At 37.6% G+C, this 20,638-nt stretch overlaps 2 protein-coding genes across 8 annotated transcripts in view; one reads left to right on the top strand and one right to left on the bottom strand.

Annotated features, from left to right (window-relative positions):
* Window positions 1–180: 180 nt before the first annotated feature.
* SERF1B (small EDRK-rich factor 1B) lies at window positions 181–7,225 on the bottom strand. 2 transcript variants are annotated; one of them, XR_014025192.1, is made up of 4 exons: window positions 7,115–7,225; window positions 2,860–2,968; window positions 2,470–2,635; window positions 181–1,719 (listed from the first exon to the last, which is right to left on the bottom strand). XR_014025192.1 is itself a non-coding variant. In XM_081318225.1 (3 exons), the coding sequence occupies exons 1-3, from the start codon at window positions 7,119–7,121 to the stop codon at window positions 2,563–2,565; spliced, it is 189 nt and encodes a 62-aa protein (XP_081174351.1). In that variant the 5' UTR covers window positions 7,122–7,225; the 3' UTR covers window positions 2,089–2,562. The 2 variants fall into 2 exon arrangements, 1 of the variants encoding a protein (XP_081174351.1); XM_081318225.1 differs by lacking the exon at window positions 181–1,719 and having other exon boundaries at window positions 2,089–2,635.
* Window positions 7,226–9,829: 2,604 nt separating this feature from the next.
* The window catches only part of BDP1 (BDP1 general transcription factor IIIB subunit), a 52,257-nt gene continuing 41,448 nt past the window's right edge, over window positions 9,830–20,638 (top strand). For 2 of the 6 annotated variants that reach the window (XM_081315715.1, XM_081315714.1), the window contains exons 1-6: window positions 9,830–10,212; window positions 12,514–13,075; window positions 14,287–14,396; window positions 15,313–15,372; window positions 17,360–17,515; window positions 20,283–20,416. In XM_081315715.1, the coding sequence (XP_081171841.1) occupies window positions 9,962–10,212; window positions 12,514–13,075; window positions 14,287–14,396; window positions 15,313–15,372; window positions 17,360–17,515; window positions 20,283–20,416 (1,273 nt within the window). In that variant the 5' untranslated portion in view covers window positions 9,830–9,961. The remainder of the gene's footprint in view (window positions 10,213–12,513; window positions 13,076–14,286; window positions 14,397–15,312; window positions 15,373–17,359; window positions 17,516–20,282; window positions 20,417–20,638) is intronic. The other 4 variants (XM_081315716.1, XR_014024865.1, XR_014024866.1 and 1 more) reach the window with 4 other exon arrangements.

Below are 20,638 nucleotides of genomic sequence, written 5' to 3'. Positions count from 1 at the left end.
TTTCCTTACTGTTTAAGATTTGTACCTCACTTTGCCAAATGCCAAGCAAGAAAACAAGTGGGTAATAATCTCATCGTTATGCGGAGTTTGTCATGAATTAAAAGGCCTTTCATTTTTTATACTTAAAATTTTGATGCTCAAAATTAAGGAACCACTCTTTCCAAATGATTTTATTTCATTCCATGCTGCTGCATTATTTGTTGCTCACACATGGCAATGCATTTTTCAGGATACTTCTGTAATCCACCCACTGCATTTGTTTTGAAAATGACAAAAATATATTTGAAAATTATTAAGATCTATAAAGATGGTCCTAAAAGCTTAAATTTATAAGAATGATTGAATGATCTTTGAAAGATGGATGGCTCTTTGGTAATCTGTTATAGAATGCATTTACGATGAAATATTCTTTGGGACCAATTATCTCATCCAGTGTTTCTTCTCTATACAACTCATTTCTGTCTACATTAACGCACAGACTTCATTTGAATCTGACTTTACTCTTGGTGATATCATTAACATATCATTGCTGTTTTCTCGACAATACAAAAATCATTTGCCTTATTATGGAAAGTTTTTCAATTTTTTGGCTAGCATACAACTTTAGGATTTTTGTGGTAGTTTTCCTAATCTGACCATTTTTTTCAGTCCTAAAGAAAAAGCCATACACTGCCACCTACAGACACTGCATCCTGGTACGTGCAATAAATTTAATCTCACAACTGTCAGATGCCTACATAATTATGAGGGTTAGTGTTAAATTTTAGTAAAATATAGTACCCCTAAATTCTTTACAGAGAATATTTAAAACAAAAATACTGACCCTGATCAACTTGAATGATAAAAGACTGTGAGAAAGACTTCAATACAATAACTATATTGCTTGAAAAAAGAATTTAAGTTAAATTGATTTTTCTAAGTATTCTACTATCTTCCTACAATTCTGTATCCGCTGATAACAGTGCAAAGAGCAGAAAAGAGAGCAAATGTATGAGAAATGGGGGTTTATTACAGCAAGGCTGCAAAAATCCAAATGATTTCTAGATGGCAGTAAAGATATCTCATCTCTTTAACTTTTTGTTGTCAGCTACTCGTCCAATTAATGAAGACAAAGCACATACTGTATCATAGAAACTGGCTGTAGGTTAAAATGTTAGGAATATTTCTTAATTTTCAATCATTTTACAGTTGCCATATGTTCTAAAGCACCTTTTTGGAACTGTATCTGTAATATCTACAAATTGTTCTTAATCCAGAAGGCCAATTTTTTACCTAAACTCCCAAGTTAGTCTTATTTAAAATCCACCTATTTTTTAATTCTCACGTGCAACTAAAATTTAGTAACATCACAGGAAAAAAGCAAGGTTGTCTCTACTTTTAAGTTTTATACCAACTTATCACATTTAAATCACAACTATACTTGTTTAAAAATTAAATCTAGCTTGTAGCCATTTTCAAAATATCTACTTTGTTACAATAAAAATTTCTTTCTCTGATCTAAAAGACTCTGAATTATCTGTACCTTTCAAACAATGCAATTAGTTTTTTGTATGCTCTAGCACACAATCTTTGATGTGTTCAGAATTAAGTTAAGGTCACCCTGAATTATCCTCTTCCAAATGACACGTATGCTAATAAAATTTCATTGTTCAGAAGAAGTTGCTGTTCTCATTAAGATTCTCTTGATCTAATTTTAGGTCAGTCTGGTTCTGTCATAAACTGAAACACAATTATGCATGTAAAACTAATTGTTCAAATAAGATCCTTACCAACTGTCTTAGAAATAATCTTGCACATTAGTAAAATTAAGCAACCCATTCCTTGACTGCTGCACTTATACTGAACCAATTTTTACTCAAAATATAGTTTATATTTTAATTCAAATTACATTTTAATTGCAATTTTACATATAATCTTGGTTTGCAATTACTGAAGAATGGTATTAAATACTCAAGATTGCAATTAGAACACATGATAAAAGGCATGTAATTTGTGCTAAATGTGACAAAGGATTCCCTAAATTATGTCATATTTTTAGCAATAACTGAAAAACTATTGGAGCTTCTTGAGTACCCAATTCTGACAATATGTCATGCAATATTTTTATTGTAAAAATAATTTATGATTAACTTTACAGCTGACCTTTTACAAAGTGAAAAGCAAGTACACATACCTGTCCTTTTAAAATATCACTTCTGAATGTAAGAGTGTTACCATATACATTTCCCAGCCTACTTGCATATATAATAACTGGTATAATAACACGAGCAATTTATTGAGCAAACATTTTAACAATAACATATATTTTGGCTATTGCTACTGTTACTAACAGACATGCAAAGGGAAATACAAGTTTAAAATGCAATCCAATCTAGTAATTCAGTCAAAGCCAAGTCAGCTGCAAATACACTATACATTCTAAAATAAATGCATACTGGACAAGCAAGCAAGTAGAAGATAAACATTAACCATTTAATGTCTGGCTACTTTTACAAATATGTCTTTTTAGGCCCTATATTTTGAGATTCTGCAGCATTATTAGGTCCTCTCTGTAGCCACATATTATTTTGCTCCTGCCTGAAGAGTTTTCTTCTCATTAGCTGCTTTTTGCTTCTGCTGCATAATTTCAGAATCTCTGTAAAAAGGAAAGAATAAAGTCAGTTTGTGGTGCCAATTTTTACGAAGTCAAAACATCACAAATAAATCTCAGGTACTGAGCTGAACTCATCAATTTAATATCAATACATTCAAAAGAGCAAAATTTCTAGTTTTTCTGCACACAGAAAACTTTTATGCAGGATTTGTACAATTCATTCATGAGCTAAGATATGAAAGGTGTTGCAGATTATGCAACTATACCTCTGTTTCCTCTGAGAAGCTGACAAAGTGTCCTCTTTTCTTTTCCCCTTGCTCTGTTCTTGGGCTTTCTTCATATTCTTCTGGCGGGAAAGTTCACGCTGGTTCCCACCTGTAAAAGTAACAGACCAGGTTTTAGGCTAATTACTGGTAATTACATTTTGTATTAAAATACAACCCACAATATCAAATTCAGCTACCAGTGTGGCATTAAAGAGTGTGTCCTGGATGCAAGGTGTCTTTTCATCGCAAGAAACTTTCTTTGCTTAATTCCTAGGTAGAACTATATGGGCTAGGGTACAAATCAACATTGGGCAATGCTAATATACTGCTCTTTAAAAATGCATGCCCTAATTATATAAACTATAAAACTAATTAGGAAATTGAATATTTAGGAACGGCAAACTCTTTGCAGTTCTAAGAACCTGTTGTACTTTTTCCCAATTGTTCCTTTATAGCAGTCTGAAATGCATTTATAACCAAAAGATGACTTTAAAAATGGAAGTCTTGCTCAAATAAGAAAAACAGGAAAGAACAAACTTTGGCAAATATATGCAACCAATTGATAAAAGAATGTATGTAAAAAACTATGAAGCAGAAAATATTAAAACTTCTGCAAATTTATTTGGAATAGGAACCCACTGGGCCACTAATGAAATATTAAAAATATGAGAAGAGATAAGGAAACAGCAGAGGAACTGAATGAATTACTTGCTTCTGATGAAACAAAACAATGTCAATTCTAAATGGCAGAATTTAAGATATACATAAAAATAATTTTTAAAAATGACCAACTTAATTTAATGAACCCACGTCCAAATGGTATCCACTTGAGAATTTAAATTTAAATATGAAATGGATCTGTTCACAAATCATCTTAAACATCTTCATGTCTTTCATAGGTCTAAAATAGGTGAAGTGACCCTCTTAAAGCAGAGGTCCCCAACCTTTTGGGCAGCAGGGACTGGTTTTGTGGAGAGAGAGAGGTTTTTCTGCGGACCAGAGAGTGTGTGGTTTTGTGTGCTGCTTGCATCTTGCTTGTTTGTGCGGCCCGGTTGCTGGCATGCCGCGGCCCGGTACTGGTCCATGGACCAGGGGTTGGGGACCCGTCTTAAAGGAATGATAACTGTAGGCCAATCATTCAAACATTTATTGCAGGTAAATCAGTTGAAATATTAAAATAAAAATAAGCAGACATATAGAAGAATGAGATTAATTGCATTGTACCCGCTTGCTCTTTTAATTTTCATACAAATTAAAGGGGCATTTGCTTGAGCCGCTTTCCAATGTTACCTTGTTTCTCTGGATTTAAGATATGTTTTAGTCTCTTTTGCCTAAGTAATATTTCTTGCATATTTCTATCAAGACACTTCCCTTACTCTCTACGCATAATACTAAACAGCAGCTTTCTGGCAAACAAGAATATAGCATATGGAAATCTAGCTTAAAAGCAAGGGCAAGGTTTGATAGAGGCACATACAGTATAACGAAAGTCAGAAAATTACAACGTTAAAACTCAAAGTAATCTTTTGAAACTAAATAGTGAGATTCTAGATTGAAATAATACATTATTAAAAACATAAAGAGACTGGACAACCATTTCTCTGAAATGTATAGGATTTCCTGCCTCAGCAGAGGGTTGGACTAGATGACCTCCAAAGAAAGTACCTTCTAACTTTTCAATTATTAATATTAATATTAATATCAATAATTTTTAAATTTTTTTAAAAATTCCATTTATATCCCGCCCTTCTCCGAAGACTCAGGGCGGCTTACAAGCTTAGCAGTAGCCTTCATTCTATGTATATGCCTGCTTATTAGGGCTTTCACACCCCCCCAAGTGGCGTTATTACAAAGTCAGCTTAATTGTCCCCAACAATCTGGGTCCTCATTTTACCTACCTCGGAAGGATGGAAGGCTGAGTCAACCTTGAGCCTGGTGGGATGCGAACCTGCACTAATTGCAGGCAGCTGGTGTTACTTAAGGAGGCATTAGCCCACTGCTCCACCAAGGCTCTTATTTTTGAAATTTGTTGCCACGAGTGAGAATAGGTAGCCCTTTTGGATGTTTTAAAAGGAGGCTGGATAGTTCATGGAGTATCAGGCTATCAGTGTCTATGAATAACATGCCTATTGCTAGAAAGCAACAGGGGAATGTGGCCATTGCCTTCTAAGTCTGGCTTGTGAATTTCTCAAATACATCTAGATGGCCACAGTGATACAGAATGTGAGAGTAGATAGGTTTATGATCTGATTCAGCAGGTGTTTGTCTGTAAGCAAAATATAAACATTTTGAAAATGCAGAACACAAGAAAATAATATTGCAGGGCCTTAATATGAAATATACTAATATAATGTAGTTTTAAAGATTTTATCTGCCATTATAAAATTTAGGAAAACTGTTTGCATATTTGTTGAATCTCTTTAGTAGTTTGGTGATTAAGTATGAATTTGAAACTTTAAAATGTACAATAGTTCAATCCTAAAATTATCTTAGAATCAAATGTTTTAAGTTTGAAGTATATTTTAACCGGGATGTGATTTTTTATTTTGATCTACTTTTACAACCTATCTTACATTGTTAGAAATCAGTCTTGAAAATAAGACCTTTTTGAATTCTATTAATTCCAGTTTTGGCCAATGCTTCTTGTAACTTTTAAAAATATTTCTTAAAGTCTTATTATAAAAAAGGGGGGGGGGAAGGGAACAATACTTTTCAGGCATATTTAAATGTAAGCAAACCTAAATTCTAGCCAAACAACAATTTTCTGGACTGAAAACCAATAAAATACATCAAATAAACACACTACTACAGTGAAGTCTTAAACCCCTATTATTTCTAAGCTGATTTTATAAAAATGTGCTAGAGGAGAAAAATTGAATCAGTTTCTGACTAACCTATTTTATAGCACTACTGCAAGGATAAACAAGTAACATAAACAACCATGCATATAATTTTTAGTTCCTTGAGTGAAGAGGCACTATAATCATAAGGCAGGGATCTTCAAACTTGGCCCTTTTATGACTTGTGGACTTCAACTCCCAGAATTCCTCAGCCAGGCACGCTGGCTGAGGAATTCTGGGAGTTGAAGTCCACAAGTCATAAAAGGGGCAAGTTTGAAGACCCCTGTCATAAGGTGTATCTGTACCACATTTAACAATTTGGGTCTCTGAAAAAAACACACCAAGCTTGTCAATTCATTCAGTAAGGACTATGCATTCTGTACTGCCAAACCAGACGATTTAAATATACAGTATTGCACAGAAACTGCAGGTTTTTGAATGCAAGTTTCAATATATAAAAAAAAACATTAGCTGCGATATCCACAAAGCAGTAGTAGTGTGCTTTTAGGATGCATCGAGTTGCAGCCCTAAATACATTATTTCTCAGACTAGTTTGCCCAATTTGCTTATGGAATAACTGTTAGGCTTGTGTAATTTTAAAGCAGATCACACTGAACTATTTTTCTCTAGAAATCCACATCAGTTGAAATCATAATCTTAAAACAAAGCAACTATTTCTAAGTAATGCTTGTGCTGCGGTCTGAAGAACACACTGGAGTGCGATGCGAACACCAAACAGTTTTTCACAGCTGACTCTCGAAGCTTTTCAGAGCTACTGATGAGCCCACAGGCAGATTTGAGTGGAAAGGCGGTGAGACGGTCAGTTCACCTCGCAGACTTAAAAGAGGATGACAAGGGCTACAACTGACGACACCTTTTCTTTTCTTTTTTACCAACACCGAACGGCTCCCTTCGCCCCGTGAGCGGATAAAACCCGCGGAAACGAAGGATCAAAGCTGCCCTTTCCCCAGCCAGCTTTCCCTTGTAAAAGCGTATTTTGTAGCCCCGGCGGCGACGGTAAGAAAATCCATAAACCAGGGGTCTTCAAACTTGGCCCTTTTATGACTTGTGGACTTCAACTCCCAGAATTCCTCAGCCAGCTTTGCTGGCTGAGGAATTCTGGGAGTTGAAGTCCACAAGTCATAAAAGGGCCAAGTTTGAAGACCCCTGTCCATAAACCAACACCAATTGCGACGCACATCGCTGAAGCTTCCACTTTTATTAAATAAGGTTGCTGACCCCAAGATCGCCCGCCCACCACGGAGATGCCACGAACAACAGGCAGAGGCGCCTCCCTCCCTGGCCTACTGCCTCCGCAAGGCCCGATGCGCGGTGCACTGCCCCTCTCGCCCCCTTAACGGGCCCCGACCCAGCGTGAGGGGCCGCCTGGGGTGGGAGTCGGGCCGAATACTTACGGGCCATGGCAAAACAATAACCCCAGCGGTAACAACCGTTACGCTCGCGAGCTCCGACTCCCCACCAACCGCTCCAACAACCAGAACCTTCTGCTTGCCCCACCCGCCGAAGTTTTTATTAAGTAAAGGACCGCCTCCGTGACGTCACGCCACACAGCTCTCCGTCCCGAAGGGAGCCGTTCGGGGACGCTCCGCCTCTTATTGCGCTTGCGCAATTCTAGAAAAGCCGCCTTTGTTTGGGTGGTTACGTCTGCTTTCAGCAGCTGACTGAAGTTGTAGTCCTTCCGGCTGGGTCTGAACTATGGCAGTAGCTTCCAAGTTAGCGGGTACCCGTCAACTCTCTCTTTTTTTTCCCCTGCTAACAGAATAGCACGATTCAAATAATCTAAGCCAGCGTTCCCCAACCTTAGGAACTTGAAGATGCGTGGACTTCAACTCCCAGAATTCTGGCTGGGGAATTCTGGGAGTTGAAGTCCACGCATCTTCAAGTTCCTAAGGTTGGGAAACGCTGATCTAAGCTGTTGCCCTCGAAAGAAGAGCTAGGAAAAAATGCAGTTGGGTCGCCCTGTCAGGCCGATATTTTGCTTGGATTTGGCATTTTTATTCACCGATTCTAGTCCTTCTCATTATTATTCTCTGTTCACAACAATGGAAAATCAGAGTTGGCAGTTCTTTAGCCGCTATTGGTCTTTATAAGCATTGGGTTCTTCTCAAGAACGTAAAACGTTATATAGTGGCACAGTATATATGTGGGTCCAAGTATTGTGGTCTTTTGCAACTGACATTTGAATGTTCTAAGTGCCATCCCAATTTTTTAGGTATCAGCACCCAGTGGGCAGATAACTACTGAGAACACAAGAGCTGGTTTATGCCATAATCTTTCAATTTCAATTTTTAGATCTTAATACTTAAGATCTCCAATTTTTTTGTATCCTATTTTACTGTCCCCTCGTATTGCCACATCAATTATCCATATTTTCTTTTTCCAAACCATAATTATGTCTTGTGTGTTATGAACCAAGACTTCATCAGTCTGTATTCAGAAATCCCATGATATATTAATGCTGCTTTTTCAACTCTGTTCTTGCCAGTTTGGTCTAGTGCAGACATGTCAAACACAAGGCCCGGGGGCCGGATCTGGCCCACGAAATGGTTTCATGTGGCCCGCGAAGCCATCCTGGAAACAGTGAGGGAACGGCCCCCACTGCCTTGGCCCTGGCCCAGAGACCCTCCTTCTGCCAGAGACCCTCAGATCTGTCCCACTCCTGCCCAGGCCCTCATAGGCACCCTTGATGCGAACGATGTACAGCTGGCCACGCCCACCCAGTAGGCCATACGCACTCTAGCCACACCCACCCAGTAGGCCACGCCCACCCTGGCCATACCCACCCGGCCCCCTGAGGGCAACCACAATGCTGATGCGGCCCTCAATCAAATTGAGTTTGACACCCCTGGTCTAGTGGTTAAGGAACCAAGCTAGAAAATGGGAGATGTGAGTTCAAGTCCCCCCTTAGCCATGAAAGCCAGCTTTGGGCCAATCACTCTCAATTCAACCTACCTCACAGGATTTTTGTTGTAGGGAAAATAGGAGAAGGAAGTTGTCCTGACTATGTTTGCTGCCTTGAGTTATTTGTGAAAATAATAAATATGGGATTCAAATAAATAATTTTTCATTACTGGTGCATGATAATTTTTACAGATGTTCCAATGAATCATTTTGGAGACTGTGTTGTATCACTGATTGTAATCAAATTAATTTGGTCCACAGAATTGAGCTATTGTTCAAAAAGAATAGTGAGAAACTGGAATTAGCTAGCTATAAGATTGTAAGAGGTTTGGAAATCAAGTCCTGTGTGAAATGATGTATTTAAAGAATCTGGAAGCATTTAGCTACAAAAAGTGAAGATTGAGGAATTAAGGAAACAATCTTTAACTATCTGAATGACTGTCATATGGAAGAGGGAGTGAATTTTATATTAATGCAATTGAAGTCACTAGGACAGGGGTAGGCAACCTCGGCTCTTTTATGACTCATGGACTTCAACTCCCAGAATTCCTGAGTCAGCATAGTCCATGAGTCATAAAAGAGCCGAGGTTGCCTACCCCTGCACTAGGACATACTTTTTAAAATCTTTGAACTCAAGAGGCACTTATGTTCTTATCTCATACTATTACTATAATAATGGCACTTTTCTAATCTTGTGTCTCAGTGTAAAATTCTGGAAATTACAGTCCCTTCTCCCCCAATTAATGGAATTGTAGGCTAAGGCATTCTTTCTTAGTGAAAATAAACAAGCCAGTGATACAGAATTGCGCAATTGGCTGGAGATAAGAACAAGACTTTAGATGGGAACGAAATACGGAAAATGTCATAGGCGTTACCATATATGGGATTTATTTCTTTAGAAAATGTATTTGCCTCCCATCTCGTATCCAACGATGAATTAACAAACCAGCTGCCCTTTCTTCAGTACATTCTGAAACGCAGCGGTACGCTAACCGTTAATAAGAACCAAACCTTTCGGGTTGCTTTGTCGCAGAATGATGACGCGACTAACGCCGTCTAGGACAGGGGTAGGCAACCTCGGCTCTTTTATGACTCGTGGACTTCAACTCCCAGAATTCCTGAGCCAGCCATGCTGGCTCAGGAATTCTGGGAGTTGAAGTCCACGAGTCATAAAAGAGCCGAGGTTGCCTACCCCTGGTCTAGGAGCAGCTGATTCAGTCCTCTCCCAGAAAGGAAGGGCGGGGAGCTGGAATTGGACGGAGCGGGGCCGGTGACATGAGGCGGCCTCGCCGGCGACGCTGGACTTTTACTAAGTGTCGGGGCTTCTCCCTCGCTACACGATGTTCCGCCGCGCCAGGTTTAGCGTGAAGCCCAATGTACGGCCGAATGCTGCAGGGAGAAGCGGCCATAGTGGAGGCAGCACAAGCTCAGTTGTCCCGGCGGTCGCCGCCACCACTGATGCCGACGGCCAACCTGACTCGGCACCGACCACCCGGTCTTCTATGGCCGAGGATAATTCGGTGCCCCATCCCGGTGATACTGCCGCCTCTGAAGATCTTCATCTGAGCGGGGACAGTAACAACAGTATCAGGTAACTTAGGTTTGTTTTTAGCTTGTCACTGATGGTTTTTCGCTGGTCTTCTTGCCAGAAATCGCCGGAGCTTCCCCGTTTCCTTTTTTTAGCGTGAGAGACAGATTTGAAATTAGATGTATGACGCTCGTTTACTACGATATTTGAGGACCCGGCTTTGAAAAAGCTTTTCCTTCTGGTTCATACCTTTCTTCTGAGTCAGCAAAACTGCCATCTCAAAGAGATGTGTGAAAGAACTTTAGGTTTGTGTTGTAATAACCGAGCTGTTTGGACTTGAGTCTAGTGACTTGTAATGTGTGAACATGCAGAGTTATTGACATTAAATAGACTGTAGGAATCCTACCAACTTGCTGTTCTGATATAGAGAAATTTTCCAAGTATAGTGGTGATAATGCAGAAGCATTGCATTGGCCAAACTCTGATCCAATGATAATATAGTATATAAAACATATCAGCCACCTGTACAATGAATAATGCTGTCAGTATGTTCATCAGAAATGTGGGCTGTTTGTTATTTAAGTCCCTGCCAATCTCATAAACCTTTAATATCAGCTTCTTATAACTAATTAGATAACGTACAGGTAGTCCTTGACTTACAACAGTTCATTTAATGATTATTTGAAGTTACAACAGCACTGAAAGTGGTAAGTTGTGACCATTTTTCACACTTCTGACCATTGCAGCATCCTCATGATTACATGATTAAAATTTGGATGCTTGGCAACTGACTCATATTTATGCTGGTTGCAGTCTCCCGTGTTCACATGATCCCTTTTTGTGATCTTCTGACAAGCCAAGTCAATGGGAAAGCCAGATACATGTAACAATTGTGTAACTAACTCAATAACTGCAGTGATTCATTGAACAACTGTGGCAAGAAAGGTTGCGAAACGGAGCAGAATTCACTTTGCAGTTGTCTCGCTTCACAGCAGAAATTTTGGGCTTCATTGTGGTTGTAAGTCGAAGATTACCTGTACAGTGTTACATACATTGTACTACAAGCAGAGAAAGAGAGAGCTCAGATAATAACTGTAACATTAAAAGGAAAAATCAAGACTTAACTTGCAGCAAGATTTTTGATATGTGTTGCTTGTAACCTAATTTATCAGTTTTCAGTACATATTTAAAATATGTTTATTAACATTTTTATTCTTGTCATGATGATACTTTAATGTTTTTTAAAATATTTCTGCCTTTCAGAATTGGATCACAAAATAAAAATAGATTAATTAGTTCTTAACAGACATGCACAGGATTTAATTATAGCATTATGATATATTTTATATATTTACATGGAAGTAAATCCCACTGATCTCAGTAGTAGTTATTTCTGAGTTGGTATGTATAGGGAAACAGATTGAAGGAAACCCAAAATATTCACAGAACTTTTTATTAAATAACTACTGGATTCATGAACCTGCATTGTAATTGTAGTATTTTGCCCTGCTTATTGAGTCATTTTTCTACCAATCATGGCAGTGTATAAATATACCAAATAAATATTTGTTGATAATATAGTTCTGTTTCTGGGAAATTGATTAATTGAGTTATATTCATTTAGCCATAAAATCCTAGTATATTTGTTTAGGTCTCAAGTTTAATCTAAGAGCATCTGAGTGTTTTCCATAAGAATTAACTATAATATAGTACAATTATGTCAACTGTAAGGTAAAGGTAAAGGTAAAGGTAAAGGTTCCCCCGCACATGTGTGCTAGTCGTTTCCGACTCTAGGGGCCGGTGCTCATCTCCGTTTTAAAGCCGAAGAGCCAGCGCTTGTCCGAGGACGTCTCCGTGGTCATGTGGCCGGCATGACTAGACGCCAAAGGCCCACGGAACGCTGTTACCTTCCCACCATAGTGGTCCCTATTTTTCTACTTGCATTTTTACGTGCTTTCGAACTGCTAGGTTGGCAGAAGCTGGGACGAGTAACAGGCGCTCACTCTGCTACGCGGCACTTGGGATTCGACCCGCCAAACTGCCGATCTTCTGATCGACAAGCTCCGCGTCCTAACCCACTGAGGCACCACGTCCCTTATGTCAACTGTAATATAATTACCCTACTATCTTTCAAAGAAATTTTGTCATTTTTATTTTTTTATTTTATTTTTATTTTAATTCCATTTATATCCCGCCCTTCTCCAAAGACTCAGGGCGGCTTACAAGCTTAGCAGTAGCCTTCATTCTATGTATATGCCTGCTTATTAGGGCTTTCACACACACCCCCAAGCGGTATTATTACAAAGTCAGCTTAATTGCCCCCAACAATCTGGGTCCTAGCTAATATTTCTCTTAATTTTCCAGAAATGAAAAGACCAGTGATAAAAGTGGAGATGGAGACCGCAGGAAAAATGCAGAAGGATTTCCACACAGAAGAAAACGGATATCCACTATGCCTAATCTTATAAAACCAAAAATTGTACCTCCACCTATACAACCCACTGCTGATACGTCATCAAAATGCTCTCTAAAACAAGGACCTCCCTCTCCTGCTTTTAGTAATGTTTCGTTTCAAAAAGAAACATCTTTACTTGAAAAGATTGATGTGGAAAGTTCTTCCAAGTCTTCCATATTGCCCGAAAAGAAAACCACTGCTCCTCAAGTGCCACAGTTCTCTCCATTTAAAAAATCTGCTAGTAAAGAACCTAGCATGTGTATGCCAGCTCAGAGAAATGATGAAGCTCTCCCGAAGAACACAAGCTCGCCCCTCAAAGAAAGACCCACCCAAGAAACATTGATGGAAGAGGAAACAACGCAGACAAAATCTGCTTCAACAAATAAGAAAAGGATTTGTTCAGATCGTGAGAAAATTATCAAAAGCCAGAAGCTAAGGAAGATGCTTAAAGAAGAATTGAAGAAAGAGAAAGTAACTATTTTTGAAATATTAATCTGAAGTATCAGAATGAAACAGAAAGGGCTCTAGCTTGTTTTTTGGGATGAAACTATCCTATAGTGAATCAGATAATTGGTTTTTCCAGCTTGATATTTTTTCAGTGTTGAATGGCAAAAGTTTCTTAATTCTAGAGAGTGATTATACACCATCAAGTTGTTTTTCACTCCTAGTGATCACATGGGTAGAGCTTCTCCATGATGATCTGTCTTTAACCAGGTCTTTCAGAGAAGATTTTTTTTATCATTATCTGGAAATAATAGATTTCATCCTGTAACCTCTTGCATGTAGATCTTAGCCCCCACTGTTGAACTAAGGCAGTCTTCACTTGTGAGAAGTAAAGAATCACTTGTTACAATATGGAAGTACAGGTAATCCCTGAGTTACGAGTGTTCACTTAACACTCGTTCAAAGTTACATGATCAGTGCCCCCCTAGTGTTTACGAGCAAATCCCAAAATTACTATTGCAGCACCATAGCAGTCGTTTGCCCTTACAAGCAACTGACCGCAGAGGCTCTGCAATATTCACCCTGTTCCTTTCCCCGCTCCCCACAACTGCTTCCCCCTCTTTTCCTGCAAAATCTGTCTCCTCTCTGCCGTGGTTTCTTTCTCTTTGAGGGAGAGGAGACCTGGCTTGGAAATGCTTTTCACGCTGACAGTGGAAGCTCCTGGGTGCTGTAATATCATGTCAGTTCAAACACAAATTCTCTGTAAAACAGAATATGGCCCCCGGAAGCTTCCATTCTCTGTGGGGGAAAGAAGTGTTTGTTTTGTTTGCATGCCTATGGGGCAAAGTGTGGAATCGGAGTTGGCCAGGTGCAGGAACCAATGCCATCCGTGGCCTGAGCACGTCTCGCTCTTTGACTACATTGGTTTCTGAATATGGTAGGGTAAATTTTATGACAAATTTCCATTTAGTGGTAATTAGTTATGGTTTCATTATATCATACATATACACTTTTAAAAAATAAATGTATATGTTTTTTCTGCTATCTCTCAACATTATAAAATGTATTAAAATTAAAGTAATAGCAGATAGTTATATCGGCAAAACAAATAATAAAGCAAGCTAGCAACTGAATATGGCAAATGGAAAGCTCTTAAATATATATAAATGATAAAATTTAAAACGAGATTTAAATAAAAATCTATGGAATTATAAAACTATATTAATTTATGTTTCTAGAAACAACTGAAATTTAAATATCCAGTAATTGAAAAAAATACGCCAGAAGATCGCTCCAAAATGATGATGAGAGATTTTATTTATTATTTGCCTGAAAATAATCCTATGAAGTAAGTGCATATTTTCTTTTGTATTATTGGTATAAATTGTTTTTATTAATTCATTAGATCTATATTCTGTTCATCCTCTAAAGATCTCAGGTTGCCTAATATGGTTTCTCACCAGTGGTGGGATTCAGTCGGTTCGCACCACTTTGGCAGAACTGGTAGCTAATTTTTTGTTGCCCAGGCCCAGAATAGACTTCCGGAAGCGGCATCCACACAGAGAACCAGTTGTTCACATATTTGAATCCCATCACTGTTTTGCACTCATTCTTTATTTTTACAACAGTTTTGTTAACTTGGGCTCACACCCTAAACATCTGAGACATTAAGTCTAGTGGTCTTTTACTTATAAAATATTGGCTTCTAGATGTTTTTTCTAAAAATTACTAATATGTCTATAGTGTTGGTTTCTGTATTCTGGCCAGGTGAGTAGAAATATAATAAAATGTGGCTAGGAACTTTGTTAAATTGTTACAGGGCAAGCTTTATTGAAATCAATGGCACTTTATTCTTGGTTTTGGTATGTATAAACATTCACATCGTTTATTTTTTATTTTTTGTTGGAAATTTAACATTCTTAAGTAAGTGGACTTAAATCATTTTGCTGTTATCTGTTGTTTTCAAGAAATTATTGTGATATTGTGAAAACTGATTAGAGTTGTGCTTTATTATCCTGATTCGCTAATTGAGAAGCCATGTAGCTTAGTTCAGTCTTACTGAACTTTATATGAATAAATTATATTGTGTGTGTGTGTGTGTGTGTGTGTGTGTGTGTGTGTGTGTGTGTAAAATATAGTCTAGCATGCTAGCATTTAGCATGGTTAAATATACAATTAAATTGCATTTGGACTATGCACTATGAAATTTAGAAGTTTGTTAGATTAAATGAATCATTAAGTATGCGCTTTTCAATATTTAATAGGTCTTCATTGATTGAAGAGAAGAAAACAGACAAGACTTCTACAATGACGCAAGCAAAAGAGTAATTTGTTTCTTTTTTGAAATAGTATTAATGAAATGTGCGATCAGTAATACAGTTGTGAAAAATAAAAAAATGTGTTTGCTTAATATTGCTGAAACTAAATTATTGGTTTAAAACATAATCCTAATCCCATATTAATTATGTTGGTCTTTTGATGAAATCCTGGTTTTATTAATTATAATTAAAAATCAGGGGCAAGTAGCATGAATGGATGCTCTGCTCTATAATCTCCTTTTGCTTATAAATTTTTTTCTTTCTTTCTTTCTTTCTCTTTCTTTCTTTTCTTTCTTTTCTTTCTTTTCTTTCTTTCTCTCTCTCTCTCTCTCTCTCTCTCTCTCTCTCTCTCTCTCTCTTTCTTTCTTTCCCTTTATTACTTTATATGTAACTCAAGATGCAAACATACATAAAACTCCCTCCTCTTATTACTTTGCTACTTTAAGCATGTAACCAATATTTTTATATAGTGTAATTAAGTAAGTTCATTTATTTTATGAGGAAAAACCCCAATCTTCAATAAAAATGAGTAAAGAAATAGATAATAAAGAATTTTTAATCCACAAATTTTAGGAAATAAAGTTCCAATTGGGATCCAATTATTTTTTCAAACGTTTTAAGCTCTCCTGGATAGTCAGTCACCACTGTTTCTGGAGGGAGGGGTAAAATCCCCCTTCCCTCTCCACTGGGGGGAAAGTACTTTGCAGCTTTTGTAGGTAAAAAAAAAAGTTAGAATTTAAGAGAGGTAGATCTCACCCAGTCTCTTCCACGCTGCTTTAATGTTGCCTGATGGTAAGTGTGACTTCGGCTGTCCACAGCCTAGTGACCAGCCATATTGCTATGGCCAGTTTTTTGTCCGCTGGTTCGGAGGGAACGCCGGCTCTAACAGGAGAGCTACTGCTTTCCCGCGATCCAGCAAAAGGGGCGACTTTTTGGCCCTTTTAGGGCCCCCCAGTGATGCAAAACTGGACGAGGGCAACGGAGCTTGTCTCCCAAGTGTCCATGGTGGCTGCGTCGGTGAACCAGAAGTCTGAGATAACCCAACTTTTAAGCGCTGATTTTCAACGCTATGTCAGAGGTACCTGAGGATTAATGCATAAATAATTCCATACTAAGGGACGCGGTGGCTCAGTGGGTTAGGACGCTGAGCTTGTCGATCAGAAGGTCGGCAGTTTGGTGGGTCGAATCCTGAGTGCCGCGTAACAGAGTGAGCGCCTGTTACTCGTCCCAGCTTCTGCCAACCTAGCAGTTCGAAAGCATGTAAAAATGCAAGTAGAAAAATAGGGACCACTACGGTGGGAAGGTAACAGCGTTCCATGCGCCTTTGGCATCTAGTCATGCCGGCCACATGACCACGGAGATGTCCTCGGACAAGCGCTGGCTCTTCGGCTTTGAAGCGGAGATGAGCACCGGCCCCTAGAGTCGGAAACGACTAGCACGCATGTGTGGGGGAACCTTTACCTTTACCTTTACCTTTAATTCCATACTATGTTTAATAACAAAGAAACATTTGCAATCAAGAAGTCAGCTAAAGAATAAAACCCATTGCCCATTCTCATATCCAATGCCTAATCTATAATTTAGAGCTGGAGGTATTAAGTTTACATTTGTACAAATATGCAGTCAGGTTCTGATGCAATCTTTTTAGGTATTGGTGAGTTAGTGTAAGGAATATGCACATAAAAACTTACCTGTTCCAGCAGTCCGGCCTGGCCTGATAGCTCTTAATAGGTGTTTCATTTATTTTTACTATTGTTTTTTACTATTGTTTAACTGTTTACCTACCTTGCTCTGTACACCGCCCCGAGTCCCTCGGGAGAAGGGCGGTATAAAAAAACAAATAAATAAATAAAATAAATAAATAATACCCAGCGAAAAGTTATACTGCAGCTAAAAAAATTGATATAATGCTTCTTGTAATGATACTTTGTTTTGAAAAGGAAATATGAAAAGAGCTTAGTATTATTGGAACTGTTACTTCCCCAAATTTCAGGCCTGAAGAAAAAAATGTTGCTGATCATGAAGATGAAAATGAAGAAGAAGAAGAAGATGAAGAACAGGGAGGAGGAGGAGGGGAAAATGATGGCTCTTTTTTAGTCCCTCGAGTGAAAGTTGCAGAAGATGGCTCAATTATTCTGGATGAAGAAAGGTTAGATTTTGGTATCAGTCAATTTACGTTATAAAATTGGTGTCCATTTATAGAAGTGCTCAATATTGGTCAAGTTATTTGGGTACTTGAGGTAAGATTTCCCTCATTTGGACTGACAGCGTATAAATAAAATCTACTAATTCCTACCTTCAATTTATCCCCTTTTTTGCTTTTCTTTTAAAGATTTATATACTATGACTTATATTGTAAATCCCATTGAAGTTTCTGGTATCTAATTTGGAAAGTTATTCTATAGGACAATTATGTATTTTTCCCAAAAAATATTTCTTTTTTTAATACAAGTTTTATTGATTTTTAATATTTACATATACATGTATTTGTGAAACAATATGGTGGTTGGGTAATTAAAATAAAATAAAAAATAACCATTTGTAAATAGTTCAGGTTACATCAACAGAGATGCCCTCTCTAATTCCCTTAGTGATTACATAGTCAAAATAAGCAAATTAGTATATTTCTAGTTATAACCAAGTCAATCAACAACATTCAAAATATATTTTCACTAATACATATCAATATCCTGTTTTTAAATTTTATCTAATTGCAATAGGATATTCTTGCATAGCCTATAGTATATAGAAAAAAGCTTAATTTTGGGTGACCCACAATTCCCTATTTCAATAAAGAATAATTCTTTTGTCTACAAAACTTATATTGTTCATTACAAAACATTCATATGTTTTACCATTAAAGCCTAATTTTCATCTTAGCAAATCACCAGTTATTAGAAATATATTTTTTGCCTTAACTGTTCAACAATTATTAAAATGCTATCTTTTGTATATAAAATTCTAGATTCTATACTATAGTTCAAAAATAGCCACTGAATATTCTATAAGGCATCTTAACCGTACATAAATTCTTAAAATATTATTCCCTTAATCCCTTAATATTATTCCCCTTAATCCATAGAGATATATTTTTATAGTCTATCTTTAGGAATCCCAGAAGAGAAACAAGTTCAGTCTTTTAAATCTAACTCTTGCCTTCCTTTTGTGCCAATCATGTTTTGTTCTTATCTTCCTTTCTTCCTATACCCCTTATTTGAATCCAGGGAGCGTATCCAAATGTCAGTTTTGCAAGAAACATGTCCCCTTTGTAACCATTGTATTTTTGCTTTGGTAGTTCAGTTTTTGGTGGTTGATATAATATAATTGTCATTAAATCAGTCAAATCTTTTTGTTCTTCCAGTTCTATCTGGGTTAGGTAGAAAGTAGTATCTGGTATTGTGTTTGTCATTTGATTAATTGAATTCTCAATATAGTGTATTTGAAGGCCTTTTGTGTCATCACTCTTGGTGTTGCTTTCTTCAGGTGCTGTTGCTTTTTGGCTTGTAAGTTTTGTAGTTGCTATTAAAGTTTGGACTTTAAGGTTTTCTGTAGGTTGCTTTTGTTGTTCTTTGAAATCTCCTGTTTTAGTGTTAGTTTCCACTTCTTCTATTTGGTTTTGGGTTATCTTTTCCTTATTTAAGGTCAGAGTTTGATTTGGTGGCTTTAAATTGTCAGATTTTTCTTACAGTTTGGCTTTAATTTGCTCTGTCATTGCCAAGATCGTGTCCAGTATCAGTTTATAATCAAGTGGCAGGATGTATTGATCCATTTTGTTGTTGTTTACAGTTAAATCTTCCATGGAGGCTGTTTTAATAATAGTCAAAGATTTTCCACCTCCTGAAGAGTTGTATTCAGTGCCAGGTGTTCCCACAGCTCTGTTATTCAGGCAGCTTTCACAACAGAAAAAGGAAATTTACTTGCTGTATCAGGTTTCGCCACAAGATGTCATCAATAACATATAACATGCAATGTAAGAGGGTTTTTTCTTTTTCTTTTTCCAAATTAATATAGAACTTTTGTAGAATTAGTCCAAATTTTTTCTTTAATTCACAGTTTAAAGAGAGAATAGGATAGTGAGTCCCCAGCAACAAATAGAAGCTTTTTAGTAAATAGAGCTGAAATTGCTTAGATTCTTTGCTGCATAAATTGGATTTCTTTTGTAACTTTGAGGCTTTAAGCTTTGTTCCCAAAGTAGATATTCGCCATTTTCTCAAAAAATGGGGAAGGAGAATTTCAGGAAAGTCCCACAGGAAGATGATTAAGGGAATAGGAAAGGTAAAAGCTCACCCAGGTCCTCCAGATTGCTTTGTAGTGCTAGGTAGTATTTTTGGCTTTTGGCAGGGAGCGGCTTAGTGATCGGCCATCTTTATGGCCAGTCTCTTCTTCTTCGGGCCAAAGGAGATGATCCCGGATTCCAGCGGAGGGCTGCCGCCCTTCCACAATCTCAGGGAAGTCCTCCTCTCGATAATCGCCTCTCCAGGGCGATTTTTGACCCTTTTCAGGGTCCTCCAAACAAGAAAGAAATGGATGGCAGGAGACAGACTGTCCATGCACGTCCGGAAGCACCGCGTGCATGAACCAGAAGCCCCCCCCAAATATTTCTTATACATGTAATCAATGTCCTGTGTCTGGAAGAAGGGTTTCATAATAATCTAATTTACTGAATTACATTTTTATCATCCTGGAAAGATAATATAAAGTGAAATTATATATTGAAGAGCTGTTTTAACAGTACTAAAGGCAAAAAAAAATCCTTTATCAGTTTGTCATTCTTTCTTGGACATTTATATCTTTTGCTGTATTTCAACACAGGTAGCAAATTTTCTCCATTATTAGTAAGACAATTGTTCCTAAGATGTCATTGCTTCTTATGGCATTTCTTATGCAATTATTTCCTTCTTGTTATTCCTATTTAGTTTAACTGTAGAGGTTTTAAGGACAAAAGGACAGTGTGTGGTGGAAGAAAATGATCCCATCTTTGAGTGTGGTTCCTCAACAACATATTCAAGCTTCAGGAAAAGCTATTATACTAGACCCTGGTCAGAAAAAGGTTTGTATAACTTAGTGCTATAGGCACAAAGGCATATTAGGGTATATAATGTGCATCTTTCAGTATGTGTCAGTGAAGGATATATGCAGTTTAATTGTTACAGATTGCAAGAATATATATGAAATATATTTACTGCCAAAAAATCAGATATCAATAGAAGAATATATCTGTAGCTCAGGGTTGAATTGTGGACTCTTTAGTACACTCTTGAGTTTGGTTGCT

This window comes from Vipera berus, assembly GCF_964194415.1.
Source record: "Vipera berus genome assembly, chromosome: 2".
In the NCBI taxonomy this organism is placed as follows: Eukaryota; Metazoa; Chordata; class Lepidosauria; order Squamata; family Viperidae; genus Vipera; species Vipera berus.
The sequence above is the reverse complement of the archived record's forward strand: the minus strand, read 5'-3'. Positions and strand labels throughout refer to the sequence as shown.

What these genes read in the sequence shown, in the direction of transcription:
- SERF1B (XM_081318225.1), bottom strand. An exon ending in GCTTCTCAGAGGAAACAGAG is followed by an intron (nt 2,636 to 2,859) that starts GTATAGTTGCAT and finishes TCCTTTTTACAG; the next exon opens with AGATTCTGAAATTATGCAGC.